Source organism: Oncorhynchus mykiss, chromosome 25 (genome assembly GCF_013265735.2).
Source record: "Oncorhynchus mykiss isolate Arlee chromosome 25, USDA_OmykA_1.1, whole genome shotgun sequence".
In the NCBI taxonomy this organism is placed as follows: Eukaryota; Metazoa; Chordata; class Actinopteri; order Salmoniformes; family Salmonidae; genus Oncorhynchus; species Oncorhynchus mykiss.
The window spans coordinates 11094006-11109531 of NC_048589.1; the positions used below are offsets into that span (position 1 = coordinate 11094006).

Below are 15526 nucleotides of genomic sequence, written 5' to 3' on the forward strand. Positions count from 1 at the left end.
TTAATTTCCTTTGTAATAATGTCTTCATATCTCCAAATCGTTGCCATGCAGTTCATGACAACTCTATCCAAATCTAAATGAAAATGATACAAACCTAAAAAAGTACCTTCTATTGCCATTGCCAACTATGTAAAAATAGCCTACATGAAGCCAAACACATGGCCTGTCTGCAATGAACTTGAAACATTGTATCCACTATTAAGTTGGGTTCAGCCCCGAAGCTTGCACTAGCGATTTTGCAACATTGCATAAAATATTCTCTAAGTCAAGCACTAATAAGAAGCCTATTTAATGACGTTTCCACTGGATCAGAGCATGACATTTTTCCCATTCACGCTGAGTGGTTATTGAAAGGGAGAAAGCTGGTAAGATTTTTCAAATACATTGAGTAACTATTGTCATTCAAAATGGACGTAAAAACAGACTTTGTTTGCTTGTTGTGAAGAAAACATTACTCTGAGAAGCTCCACAGGTCATTAGCGACCTGATATACCGGATGTACCGCCCCCACCTACCGTCAACCAATCACGTCAATGTGGAGCTATACAGAGCCCTCCGCATTGTGACAACATTTGGGAGGCGAATGGCGCTGTGGTACAGAGCTGGATTTGGCCTCTGTATGCCTCTGCAGGCTCCGCAATTGCGTCACACCCTCTATATGAAGCCTCCAACCACATTTTAGAATCAAGCATGAATTTGCTTTTGGACTAGGCCTCCGCAATGGATTAGTTCACTGACAATAACACACACACCTATCACTTCTCTTTTTTTCTCTCACAACCTTCTCCCCCTCTTCCTCTCTCCCTCCCCGTGGGACAGAATGCGCCTTCCTAGCGCCTGTGTCTGAACTACATAATTATCTGACATGTCAACACTGAAAAACATATAATTTAACAACCATTCATTCCTCTCACTGAGCGGTCAGTTGTCAGTCACGAAGCAGAGAGAGAGAGAGAGAGAGAGGTCTAGGGATGGAGAGCGCGAAAGAGGGTGACAGACAGAAAGAGAGAGACAGACAGAGAAAGAGAGAGACCGATGATGGAGAGACAGATTTGAGTATAAGGTCTTCATCCTAGAGACGAGGTAATTGAACAAGCTTTTAAATGATGCCCACCTGACCCAGATTGCGATTTATACATTTTTGGATTGCGTAAACAACAACCGTAATTGTGTAAAGGCAGAGGATTGAAGGGTTGTGTTCCAAACAAATCAACCAAAGGTGTGTTTGCTCTAGTTCCTCCACGGCACAGCTAGGAGAGCTCAAAAAAGCACCTTGTAGTTGAAGACTCTTCTTTGAGTCATAAAAATGCATTGAAATGACATAGGAACAGGCACACTTTGGAGAAGTGTGTAGCCCCTTGGAAACACCCGTTTAAACCTCTCGTTTTTTTTGTCTTATGTTGCACCTACCCCAAGAATATTATTATCCTGTTCCTGAATGTATCCAGAGTATTTTCAGATTTTGTTATCCACAAATGTGGCGAAAAGTACAGTAAATGTCAAATGCATATAAAATCAACAGTGTAATGTTTGGATTCAGTCTTGTGTCAGGTGAACTGTTGTGCCCTCACCTTTACTCTAATATGTTTCCCATTATCTCCAAACTGTTCCCTTTCAACTGCTACCATGGTTATGCATATGCATTTCACATGTGTTCTGCAAGAATTCAATAAGAATTCAATTTAGCTCCCCATCCATATAGGCCAATTCCCACAAGTGTAAGGGGTTAATGGTGATGCCTCCCCCATTAAGAGCCAATGATAGGCCCTAACACGTCAGGATCTAACCACTAAACACTGCTCTCTGGTAATTACATGGCTTTGTCAGGAAGCACTGTATGTTGCTGTGTGAGTGTGTGTGTGTCTGTCTTACCTGGGGTAGAGTCCCACTCCGATCTCTTGTAGCTCCCCGTCGCTGACGGTGAAACAATTACATGTTAGCTGCAGAAAAAGAACACGGAACAAATTAGTCACATGCCTACACCACGGTTCAGATACTGACAACACTCCCACGGCCACAGATTTGTTTTAAATAAAGAAAGAAACCCGATTGAAATGATCCCACTGCAATAAAACGAGACTAGGCGCTGCCTGGCTGTCATCCCTCATAACAGAAATAGGATATGTAGATCAAAGACAGAACAGATGGAGGTAATAGAAGAAATATAGAAATGTCTGCAGGTAGTGTCCAATCTCTCTCTCTTCATGCTGTCTGCCAAATAAGGAGAAAATGGCTCCGGGAGAGATTGTTTAAAGAGTGTGTCAGTGAGTTTATAATGAAGACACACTGCTGCCGTCCGGAGACAGACAAGAGTGAAGGAGCGGAGGGGAGTATGTCTGCTTGTGTCTTTAGAGACTCAAATACGAAGTGTGTGTGTGTGTGTGTGTGTGTCACCCAGAAACATATCCTGTTCATGTGTGTCTGCTGTCCATCTATGGATATGAACGTATATTCCTCCTCTGTCATTCCTTCAGGTCTGGTTCTTGTCTAACTCACTATCTGTTTCCTGTCTATCCGAACCAGTTCTGTGTTTCAAATTGTGTGTGTGTATTCGTGTGAGAGAAAGAACAAGCGCAAAAGAGAGAAGAGGGAAGAATGTCGACTTCAAACTTTAGAGAGACTCACAGACACGGTGCTTGATACTGCCAGCAACATGCTGTACTGAAGTTCCTGAGTCCTAATATCAGTAACATGCTGTACTGAAGTTCCTGAGTCCTAATATCAGTAACAAAGGCAAGTATTTTCAAAGCCTAAAGACACAGACACAATGTTGATCTACATACTGAGCTGTTTGAAACACTGTTTCAAAGAAAAGACATTTGAAAAGGTGGGGAGACCAGACTGAGAGAAAATAGACTTGAAAAGGGGAGAGACCAGACTGAGAGAAAACACATTTTAAAAGGGGGGAGACCAGACTGAGAGAAAACACATTTGAAAAGGGGGGAGACCAGACTGAGAGAAAACACATTTGAAAAGGGGGGAGACCAGACTGAGAGAAAACACATTTGAAAAGGTGGGAGACCAGACTGAGAGAAAACACATTTGAAAAGGTGGGAGACCAGACTGAGAGAAAACACATTTGAAAAGGTGGGAGACCAGACTGAGAGAAAACACATTTGAAAAGGGGGGAGACCAGACTGAGAGAAAACACATTTGAAAAGGGGGGAGACCAGACTGAGAAAAAATAGACTTGAAAAGGTGGGGAGACCAGACTGAGAGAAAATAGACTTGAAAAGGTGGGGAGACCAGACTGAGAGAAAATAGACTTGAAAAGGTGGAGAGACCAGACTGAGAGAAAATAGACTTGAAAAGGTGGAGAGACCAGACATAGAGAACATAGACTTGAGAAGGTGGGGAGACCAGACATAGAAAATACATTTGATAAGGGGGGAGACCAGACATAGAAAATACATTTGAAAAGGGGGGAGAACAGACATAGAAAATACATTTGAAAAGGGGGAGACCAGACATAGAGAAAATAGACTTGAAAAGGTGGGGAGACCAGACATAGAGAAAATAGACTTGAAAAGGGGGGAGACCAGACTGAGAGAAAACACATTTGAAAAGGGGGGAGACCAGACTGAGAGAAAACACATTTGAAAAGGGGGGAGACCAGACTGAGAGAAAACACATTTGAAAAGGTGGGAGACCAGACTGAGAGAAAATACATTTGAAAAGGGGGGGAGACCAGACTGAGAGAAAACACATTTGAAAAGGGGGGAGACCAGACTGAGAGAAAATACATTTGAAAAGGGGGGAGACCAGACTGAGAGAAAACACATTTGAAAAGGGGGGAGACCAGACTGAGAGAAAACACATTTGAAAAGGGGGAGACCAGACATAGAAAATACATTTGAAAAGGGGGGAGACCAGACATAGAAAATACATTTGAAAAGGTGGGGAGACCAGACATAGAAAACACATTTGAAAAGGGGGGAGACCAGACTGAGAGAAAACACATTTGAAAAGGGGGGAGACCAGACTGAGAGAAAACACATTTGAAAAGGTGGGAGACCAGACTGAGAGAAAATACATTTGAAAAGGGGGGGAGACCAGACTGAGAGAAAACACATTTGAAAAGGGGGGAGACCAGACTGAGAGAAAATACATTTGAAAAGGGGGGAGACCAGACTGAGAGAAAACACATTTGAAAAGGGGGGAGACCAGACTGAGAGAAAACACATTTGAAAAGGGGGAGACCAGACATAGAAAATACATTTGAAAAGGGGGGAGACCAGACATAGAAAATACATTTGAAAAGGTGGGGAGACCAGACATAGAAAACACATTTGAAAAGGGGGGAGACCAGACATAGAAAATACATTTGAAAAGGGGGGAGACCAGACATAGAAAACATATTTGAAAAGGGGGGAGACCAGACATAGAAAACACATTTGAAAAGGGGGGAGACCAGACATAGAAAATACATTTGAAAAGGGGGGAGACCAGACATAGAAAATACATTTGAAAAGGGGGGAGACCAGACATAGAAAATACACTTGAAAAGGTGGGGAGACCAGACATAGAAAATACATTTGAAAAGGGGGGAGACCAGACATAGAAAATACATTTGAAAAGGGGGGAGACCAGACATAGAAAACATATTTGAAAAGGGGGGAGACCAGACTGAGAGAAAACACATTTGAAAAGGGGGGAGACCAGACTGAGAGAAAACACATTTGAAAAGGGGGGAGACCAGACTGAGAGAAAAGACATTTGAAAAGGGGGGAGACCAGACTGAGAGAAAACACATTTGAAAAGGGGGGAGACCAGACTGAGAGAAAATACATTTGAAAAGGTGGGAGACCAGACATAGAGAAAATAGACTTGAAAAGATGGGGAGACCAGACATAGAGAAAATACAGTTGAAAAGGGGGGAGACCAGACTGAGAGAAAACACATTTGAAAAGGTGGGAGACCAGACTGAGAGAAAAGACATTTGAAAAGGGGGGAGACCAGACTGAGAGAAAACACATTTGAAAAGGTGGGAGACCAGACTGAGAGAAAACACATTTGAAAAGGTGGGAGACCAGACATAGAGAAAATACAGTTGAAAAGGGGGGAGACCAGACTGAGAGAAAATACATTTGAAAAGGGGGGAGACCAGACTGAGAGAAAACACATTTGAAAAGGTGGGAGACCAGACTGAGAGAAAAGACATTTGAAAAGGGGGGAGACCAGACTGAGAGAAAACACATTTGAAAAGGTGGGAGACCAGACTGAGAGAAAACACATTTGAAAAGGTGGGAGACCAGACTGAGAGAAAACACATTTGAAAAGGGGGGAGACCAGACTGAGAGAAAATACATTTGAAAAGGGGGGAGACCAGACTGAGAGAAAACACATTTGAAAAGGGGGAGACCAGACTGAGAGAAAATACATTTGAAAAGGTGGGAGACCAGACTGAGAGAAAACACATTTGAAAAGGTGGGGAGACCAGACTGAGAGAAAACACATTTGAAAAGGGGGGAGACCAGACTGAGAGAAAATAGACTTGAAAAGGTGGAGAGACCAGATTGAGAGAAAATAGACTTGAAAAGGTGGAGAGACCAGACATAGAGAAAATAGACTTGAAAAGGTGGGGAGACCAGACATAGAAAATACATTTGAAAAGGGGGAGACCAGACATAGAAAATACATTTGAAAAGGGGGAGACCAGACATAGAAAATACATTTGAAAAGGTGGGGAGACCAGACATAGAAAACACATTTGAAAAGGGGGGAGACCAGACTGAGAGAAAACACATTTGAAAAGGTGGGGAGACCAGACTGAGAGAAAACACATTTGAAAAAGTGGGGAGACCAGACTGAGAGAAAATACATTTGAAAAGGGGGGAGACCAGACATAGAAAATACATTTGAAAAGGGGGGAGACCAGACATAGAAAATACATTTGAAAAGGGGGGAGACCAGACATAGAGAAAATAGACTTGAAAAGGTGGGGAGACCAGACATAGAGAAAATAGACTTGAAAAGATGGGGAGACCAGACATAGAGAAAATAGACTTGAAAAGGTGGGGAGACCAGACTGAGAGAAAATAGACTTGAAAAGATGGGGAGACCAGACATAGAAATACATTTGAAAAGGGGGGAGACCAGACATAGAAAATACATTTGAAAAGGGGGGAGACCAGACTGAGAGAAAAGACATTTGAAAAGGGGGGAGACCAGACATAGAGAAAATAGACTTGAAAAGGTGGGGAGACCAGACATAGAGAAAATAGACTTGAAAAGATGGGGAGACCAGACATAGAGAAAATAGACTTGAAAAGGTGGGGAGACCAGACATAGAGAAAATAGACTTGAAAAGGTGGGGAGACCAGACATAGAAAATACATTTGAAAAGGGGGGAGACCAGACTGAGAGAAAAGACATTTGAAAAGGGGGAGACCAGACTGAGAGAAAACACATTTGAAAAGGTGGAGAGATGAAGAGAAATAGAGAAACTCAAAACACAATCAACACCTCTATTGTGTTGATCTGTGACTGAGAAAGCAATCAGTGCAAAAACAACAGTCAAAGCACTGGGTGTGGATGTGTGTGTGTGTGTGTGTGTGTGTGTGTGTGTGTGTGTGTGTGTGTACACGTGTCTATTCTCTAAACAGGCCTATAGCTCCTCCTCAGGCATATATAAAAAAATATCAGTATCAATATTCATCTCAATGATCGGGCTCTCTGACAACGAAACCAGCTAGAAAACTACACGAGTCTCAATGATTCTGATGTGGTTCACTGATAAAAGCAGAGGAGTGACATGAGGTGTCATGGGAAAAGGAGTCCTTTATCAATCCCCCAGTTTGTCATCTAGTGCTCACTAGCTAGCTTACTCATAACAGCTACATAGACACATTGACCGGTTGTAGCGCTGTCGTACTAATGGACCAGGCCACATTGGCACGTTGACCCCGATATTCAATGCCATACCAAAATGTCTTACGGTTTAAGGCACACGCACACACAGTCGAGCTAAACCGATGGACAACAATCTTGGGTAGGAGTGTGTGCATACGAGAGAGCGATATTTGGTCAATAACCAGATATCTGTCAAAACCTGTCAAAGTAGACAAGAGGCGACAAATAAAACACACACACACACACACACACACACACACACACTTTCCTGGGGCTGAGCTTTATTACAACCTCTGTAGTGCTGTCAATCACAGAAACACCCATAACTCACTATGCCACAGAAGACCCCCCCCCCCTCTCTCTCTCACACTCTCTCCCGTTCTCTATCTACCTCTGTGTTCACACATCTCTCTCTCTTTCTGGGACCTGGTCTCGTCTATCTTCCACTCAAAACCTGAGAGGTGAAAAGCAGAAGAGGGGAAAATGAAGATGAGAGGAGAAGAAGAGGAGTGTACAAACAAACCCGGGGCCCCCATCATGCTCTACACGACAGAGCTGGGAGTTGGACTCCACCCCCGTCTCTCTCCATCCCTTTTCCTTCCCATTCCCTCCATCCTTCTCTCAGCTCTCTCCCGCTCTCCCTCCTAGCAGTGGAATACCGCAGACCTTCTCCACTGTGACTCGTAGAGTTTTCCTCTGATTGCAAATTACAAGAACTGAGCGTCCACTTCTGCGCTGCTCCCATCCTCATCTTTAACCAAAGCCCGTCCTCAGCCTGCCAGTGGAGCCTCAGTACAGTAATCCATACGTGACACAATGTAACCTTTAGTGAGACATTAGGCTTCGGGCCTGGTACCATTTCTATTCTCGGTCCCTTGTCGGTCTGTCTGTCATCCATTTTGATGCCTCAGCACACAAAGACAGAGAGGATGGAGTGTGTGGTTTTTGTTCTTTTACACACACACACACACACACACACACACACACACACACACACACACACACACACACACACACACACACACACACACACACACACACACACACACACACACACACACACACACACACACACACACACACACACGTTCTGTTCAATGTCAGTCTGCCTGTTGGTGAAGGTCTGTTATAATCCAAACAGAAAGTTTCACCTTATTAGGCAACGTTAAACGACTACGGCAGAGGGAAGGAGGGAGGGAAATAGGGAAGGAGGGAGGATTTTTATTTTTTTTACAAACAATGGTATGGGCACTAAGCTAGTGTGCAGGTATGGAATGCTTCTCAGACTTTCCTCTCCACTCGTCCTCTAATTCAGTCTCTCGCTATGTCTGTCATTCTCTGTCTCTCGTTCACCCACTTCCTCTCATTCAGTCTCCCTCCCTTTGTCTCTGGGCAGAGCCAGTCAGGCAGTACATAAAACATCTGCAGTCCTGGCTGGTGAACGATCCATGCATCCCAAATCAACACACGCACACACACACACACACACACACTCTCTCTTTGCCATATTGACCATCTGCCACTAGATGTAAGAGAATGGGCAGTAGTTTTTCTCTTCTGGGTTTACACTCCAGCCACCTGTAGATGGTTACTGTCCTCCATGTTAGAATAAACACACAGTCCACACACATCCCCAAACCACAGCCTTATTTAGGACCAGAGCAACTGGGTCAAACAGCCTACGTGGAGACATCAGAGAGATCAACGGGGATATCTCCGGCTCTCTCTCCCACCTGTCTCTCTGGTCTGGTGAGACGGAGGTACGTCTGGCTCACGCCTGGTAGGAACGGATCACTGTAGAAATCACATCACACACACGCACAAACAAACACCTGCGCTGACACACACCGTGAGGAAGGTCAGTTCAGGAGTGATCTCCTCTGCAGGAACCCTGTGTGCATGTGTGTTTGTGTGTGTGTGTGCGTGCAAGCCAATAGGAACTAGTTCTGACTGAGTGAAAGAACACACACACACACACACACACACACATACACACACGCACACACGCACACAACACCCCAGATGTCAGGGATTAAATAGAGAGCTGGTTCAGAAACGGCTGTGTTGACGGAAATACTAACTTTTAAAGAAACAAAATAAGTCCATAACATGACAGAGCTTGGCATTAAAACGTACAATCTGTGAGAGAGATGGGGAGAGATTGAGAAGGTGTAAGATAGAAAGAGAGAGAGGTATAGAAGACAGAGATACTATAGGCCAAGAGAGAAGAAAGAAAGACATATATATCTCTTTCTTTCTCTCTCTCGGAGGACCTGAGCCCTAGGACCATGCCCCAGGAATACCTGACATGATGACTCCTTGCTGTCCCCAGTCCACCTGCCTGTGCTGCTGCTCCAGTTTCAACTGACCTGAGCCCTAGGACTATGCCCCAGGAATACCTGACATGACTCCTCCTTGCTGTCCCCAGTCCACCTGACTGTGCTGCTGCTCCAGTTTCAACTGTTCTGCCTTATTATTATTCAACCATGCTGGTCATTTATGAACATTTGAACATCTTGACCATGTTCTGTTATAATCTCCACCCGGCACAGCCAGAAGAGGACTGGCCACCCCACATAGCCTGGTTCCTCTCTAGGTTTCTTCCTAGGTTTTGGCCTTTCTAGGGAGTTTTTCCTAGCCACCGTGCTTCTACACCTGCATTGCTTGCTGTTTGGGGTTTTAGGCTGGGTTTCTGTACAGCACTTTGAGATATCAGCTGATGTACGAAGGGCTATATAAATAAATTTGATTTGATTTGATTTGATATTATAGGCCAAGAGAGAAGAAAAAAAGACAGAGATACTATAGGCTAAGAGAGAAGAAAAAATAAAGAAAGACAGAGATACTATAGGCTAAGAGAGAAGAAAGGAGAAAGACAGACAGAGATATTATAGGCTAAGAGAGAAGAAAGAAAGACAGAGATACTATAGGCTAAGAGAGAAGAAAAAAGAAAGACAGACAGAGATGGAGTAGTGAGTAGTCACTCCCCATCTGTCCCTCTTTCACTTTCTCTCTCCATCTCTCTACTTTCCACAGGGCAAATATAGCTATATTCTTACTGTAGAGTCCTTCAGTATAAATTACTTTTAAAATAGACAGGCAGGGTCGGAAATCACTCTGTTACACTTTGGCCCTGTGTGGGAGAGACGAGTCCAACTGTCACTTCACTGAAATTAATGGCTTCAGGGTAAGCAACTTTCTCCCTTCATATCTATAACTCTCTATGAGATGTGTGTGTGTGTGTTAGTGTGTATTATACTATAACTCCCTATAACTCTCTTAGCGCTGCTCTCAGATTTACCATCCCCTGCTACAGTCTGATAGAGTTTGCAGTGACAAGAGATTGGAATTTAAATGACAGAGAGGAGAGGGCAGGAGCTGCTGTTGAATACTAAGTGAGACAAGAGGTGTGTGTTGGTGCGTGCGTACGTGTGTTGGTGCGTGCGTGTGTGAAATGGAGAGATTAAATCTTACTTCGGGACAGCCAACACACACACACACACACACATACACACACACACACACACACACACACACAACAAGCAGCTCCCTGGGACACGAGGGGATGCAGCCACCATTTTAGCTTAAACAAGCGTGAAGGTAACAGAGTAAATGAAGAAGGGAAAGAGAGGAAGGGTGGGAGTGGGGGGGGCGTTTTAGAGGTGTAAGCTCGTTAGTCTCCTCGTTAGGCATAAATGAGAGTGGGCCCGCTGAATTAAAGAGGTACACCCTGGGAAGATACAGGTGGAAAGGAGGAAGAGGAGATACATTTGTCTGAACAAACACCTGTCTCTCTCTCCAGGAGGGACTCATGGGGATTCATAGTCACAGCTGTTTCACTGACATGTCCTGAAAGAGTATTCATTTCTCAACCCCCGAAAAAAATCCTTGAGGTAAATTTGAATGGTGAAATAATTAAGTTTGAAAGTGAGCATATCTATTAACTACTGATCACTGGTGATCATTCTTTAGGCAATAACTTAAAACCTCGAGAAGTCTACACTGTTGGGAGGTGGGTTCTACTAAGAATAATAGTGATAACAAAACTATGAAATAACACATATGGAATCATGTACTAACCAAACAAGTGTTAAACAAATCAAAATATATTTTAGATTTGAGATTATTCCAAGTAGCCCCCATTTGCCTTGATAACTTTTGTTATTGACCAAATACTTATTTTCCACCATAATTTGCAAATAAATTCATAAAAAAATCCTACAATGTGATTTTCTGGATTTTTCTTTCTCATTTTGTCTGTCATAGTTGAAGTGTACCTATGATGAAAACTACAGGCCTCTCATCTGTTTAAGTGGGAGAACTTGCACAATTGGTGGCTGACTAAATACTTTTTTTGCCCCACTGTATATCGATAAAAAAAAACATTTGACACATATTTAACACTTGTTTTTTGTTTGCACAAAAGTATATCCATAATTTCATTTTTTTTTCTCACTGGTACTGGGTTACCTTCAGACGAGTCCAGTGACATCCAAAACAAGAGAACACCGTTGTGTTTGTGAGAGTCTCATCTTTCCATAGAGGGGTCATATTATTTTGTAGGCCAAACCGTTCGGACGCTACAGACAGATTCATCGGGATGTCTTCTGGTTTGACAAACAGCGCTGCAGCTCTGCCACTTTCCACCGCAAAAGGCCGACGGGCGGATTTATGGCCGATTGAGACGCAGCCCATATCTCTAGCTCAAACAGGATTGTGATGGGGATTTTTGCATTATGTTAATTCACTTAATCGACTCAAGTTAATTAACATTTTATGGGACGATACTCTTTGACCCAAATGGCATCCTATTCCCTACAGGGTGCAATTTGGGACATAACCACAGTATGTCTATGACAATGGCTCCATGCTGTCTCAGTAGTGAGAACTCAAACCACAGACAGATTTGCTTTGGGCCCCACATGTTCTCATTATGTTTCTTATCAGTCACAAAGCAATGTTTTAATTAATGTTGTAATGTTATAAAAGTCATTACTGACAACGAACCTCTGATTCCCCTCAGAGAGCGAGGGAGAGATGTACCCGGAGAGAGGGAGAGCTGAAGAAAGAGATAGCTAGAGAGGCGGAAAGAGAGCGAGAGGTGAGAGAAAGAGATGAGGAAAAGAGATACACATAAACAGAGAGAGGGAGAGAGAGAGAGAGTGAAAGAGAGATAAAGAAGTGGAAGAGATACACCTAGACAGAGAACGAGAGTGAGCGAGCGAGAGCAAGGGAACAAGAGAGAGCGTAAATCTCCACAGTAGCTGCAGCAGTGGGAGAGGCGGAGTAATATCCCTTAAACGGTAATCCCTTTTACAGATGAGACCGTGTCACCATGCAGATTAGCTCATACACACACAGATCCATGCAGGGAGAGCCAGGATTGGCAGGCAGACAGGCAGGCCTGGGCCAGGGACAAGCCCAGGATCAGCTGCACTACGCTGGGGAGAGAGAGGTCTGAGCTGGGCCTGTCTGGAGGTCCTCTCGACATGACTGGTTTAGGCTGGCAAGAAGAAAACAGGGACTGGAGGTCAGACAAGGCTAAAAGAAAGGCTGTACACACATATTTCTCTCTCAAACACACAAAAAGTCGGTCTCTTCCATGTCTCAGGAAATATTCCGCCACGCATTAAGAAAAAGGACGAGAGAGCGAGCGAGAGAGAGAGCGAGAGAGAGAGAGAGAGAGAGAGAGAGAGAGAGAGAGAGAGAGAGAGAGAGAGAGAGAGAGAGAGAGAGGGAGAGGGAGAGGGAGGATGAGTGTGAAGTGATAGAAGGAGTGTTCCGGACAAGTCATGTCACTGTCACACCTAGAGTTGCTTCTCCTCACTCTCAGACACGCAGGTTCTAGAGGGCTGTTTAGCACTCACCGTGTGTTTGGTGTGTGTGTGTGTGTGTGGTGTGTGTGTGTTAAGCAGAACAGCCTGGGAGAAGGTACGAGATGAAGAGACGACGACAGAGATACACACACCAACACTGTAACAGATGGTTATTACCGTGGGGCTCAGGGGAGACAGATGAATACTGTCCCAACCTTCATCTCATCTTCCCTCTCTCACCATCCCATCCCCTCTCCCCTTCATCTATCCTTCTTTCCCCCCTATATCACCATCCCTTAGCCCACGCATATCGCACAGCTCTTCCCTGGCCTCTCCCCATGGCCTCCCCCATCTCTCTCTCATGAGTAGCTGTGGATGAGAGGAAAATAACAAACCAGTGAATTATCACAGCCCCTGTACCGCCAACTGTACCAGCCCCTGTACCACCAACTGTACCAGTCCCTGTACCAGCTACTGTACCAGCCCCTGTACCATCTACTGTACCAGCCCCTGTACCATCTACTGTACCACCCACTGTACCAGCCCCTGTACCACCCACTGTACCAGCCCCTGTACCACTCACTGTACCAGCCCCTGTACCACCAACTGTACCAGCCCCTGTACCAGCTACTGTACCAGCCCCTGCAACACCCACTGTACCACCCACTGTACCAGCCCCTGTACCACCAACTGTACCAGCCCCTGTACCACTCACTGTACCAGCCCCTGTACCACTCACTGTACCAGCCCCTGTACCAGCTACTGTACCAGCCCCTGTACCATCTACTGTACCAGCCCCTGTACCATCTACTGTACCAGCCCCTGTACCATCTACTGTACCACCCACTGTACCAGCCCCTGTACCACCCACTGTACCAGCCCCTGTACCACCCACTGTACCAGCCCCTGTACCACCCACTGTACCAGCTACTGTACCACCCACTGTACCAGCCCCTGTACCAGCTACTGTACCAGCCCCTGCAACACCCACTGTACCAGCTACTGTACCAGCCCCTGTACCACCCACTGTACCAGCCCCTGTACCACCCACTGTACCAGCCCCTGTACCAGCCCCTGTAACACCCACTGTACCAGCCCCTGTACCACCCACTGTACCAGCCCCTGTACCAGCTACTGTACCAGCCCCTGTACCAGCTACTGTACCAGCCCCTGTACCAGCTACTGTACCAGCCCCTGTACCAGCTACTGTACCAACTACTGTACCAGCCCCTGTACCAGCCCCTGTACCAGCCCCTGTACCAGCCCCTGTACCACCCACTGTACCAGCTACTGTACCAGCTACTGTACCAGCCCTTGTACCAGCTACTGTACCAGCTACTGTACCAGCCCCTGTACCAGCTACTGTACCAACCCCTGTACCACCCACTGTACCAGCCCCTGTACCAGCTACTGTACCACCCACTGTACCACCCACTGTACCAGCTCCTGTACCAGCCCCTGTACCACCCACTGTACCAGCTCCTGTACCACCCACTGTACCACTGTACCAGCCCCTAACCACCCACTGTACCAGCCCCTGTACCAGCCCCTGTACCAGCTACAAAAGCCTCACCAGAAGACCACTACGGCACCCTCTCCTCCGGTGGCGTTGTTTTGGGTTGGCTTCTGGAATCAGTTCAAATGCCCTGAGAGGTGCAGATAAAGGATCCGCTTGGGAAAGTCGTATTCCTGGTCGTAGTGCTGGTTGTGCTGGTAAGTTGATGTGTCTCTGATGTCCAATAGTTCTGCCCGGTTGTATGTAATAACACTTAATGTTTTCTGGGCTAACAATGTAATAAATAAAACATAAAAAAACTAAATACTGCACAGTTTCCAAAGGACTACAAGAGAAGCTGCCATCTCTATCGGCGCCATCTTGTATCACGGTACCAGCTACTGTACCGGCCACTGTACCAGCTACTGTACCACCCACTGTACCACCCACTGTACCACCCACTGTACCAGCCACCGACTACAGCTCAGCGTTCAACACCATAGTACCCTCAAAGCTCATCACTAAGCTAAGGACCCTGGGACCCCCGACTGTGTGGCTAAGCACGACTCCAACACCATCAGTAAGTTTGCTGACAACACAACAGTGGTAGGCCTGATCACCACCAACGATGAGACAGCCTCTTGGGAGAATGTCAGAGGCCTGGCAGTGTGGTGCCAGGACAACGACCTCTCCCTCAATGTGAGCAAGACAAAGGAGATGATAGTGGACTACAGGAAAAAGGAGGGACGAACAGGCCTCCATTAACATCGACGGGGCTGTAGTGGAGCGTGACGAGAGTTAAGTTCCTTGGTGTCCACATCACCAACAAACTATCATGGAAGAGGGCACGACAACACCTTTTCCCCCTCAGGAGACTGAAAAGATTTGGCATGGGTCCCCAGATCCTCAAAAAGTTCTACAGCTGCACCATCGAGTGCATCTTGACCGGTTGCATCACCGCCTGATATGGAAACTGCTCGGCATCTGACCGTAAGGCGCTACAGAGGGTAGTGGCGTACAGCCCAGTACATCACTGGGGCCAAGCTTCCTGACATCCAGGACCTATATCCTAGGCAGTATCAGAGGAAGACTCCAGTCACCCAAGTCATAGACTGTTCCCTCTGCTACCGCACGGCAAGCAGTTCCGGAGCGCCAAGTCTAGGACCAAAACGCTCCTTAACAGCTTCTACCCCCAAGCCATAAGACAGTTGAACAACTAAACTAATCAAATGTTTTTGTTTTTACACTGCTGCTACTCGCGGTTGATTATCTATGCAGTCACTTTACAAATGACCTGGACGAACCCTCGCACATTGACTCGGTACCGGTACCTCCTGTATATAGCCTCGTTATTGTTACGTAC

General features: G+C 45.6%; 1 protein-coding gene across 1 annotated transcript in view; it reads right to left on the reverse strand.

Moving 5' to 3' along the window:
* smyd3 (SET and MYND domain containing 3) overlaps window positions 1–15526 on the reverse strand; it is a 193234-nt gene that overhangs the window by 72281 nt on the left and 105427 nt on the right. Inside the window, exon 6 of the mRNA XM_036962694.1 lies at window positions 1873–1940. Within this exon, the coding sequence (XP_036818589.1) occupies window positions 1873–1940 (68 nt within the window). The remainder of the gene's footprint in view (window positions 1–1872; window positions 1941–15526) is intronic.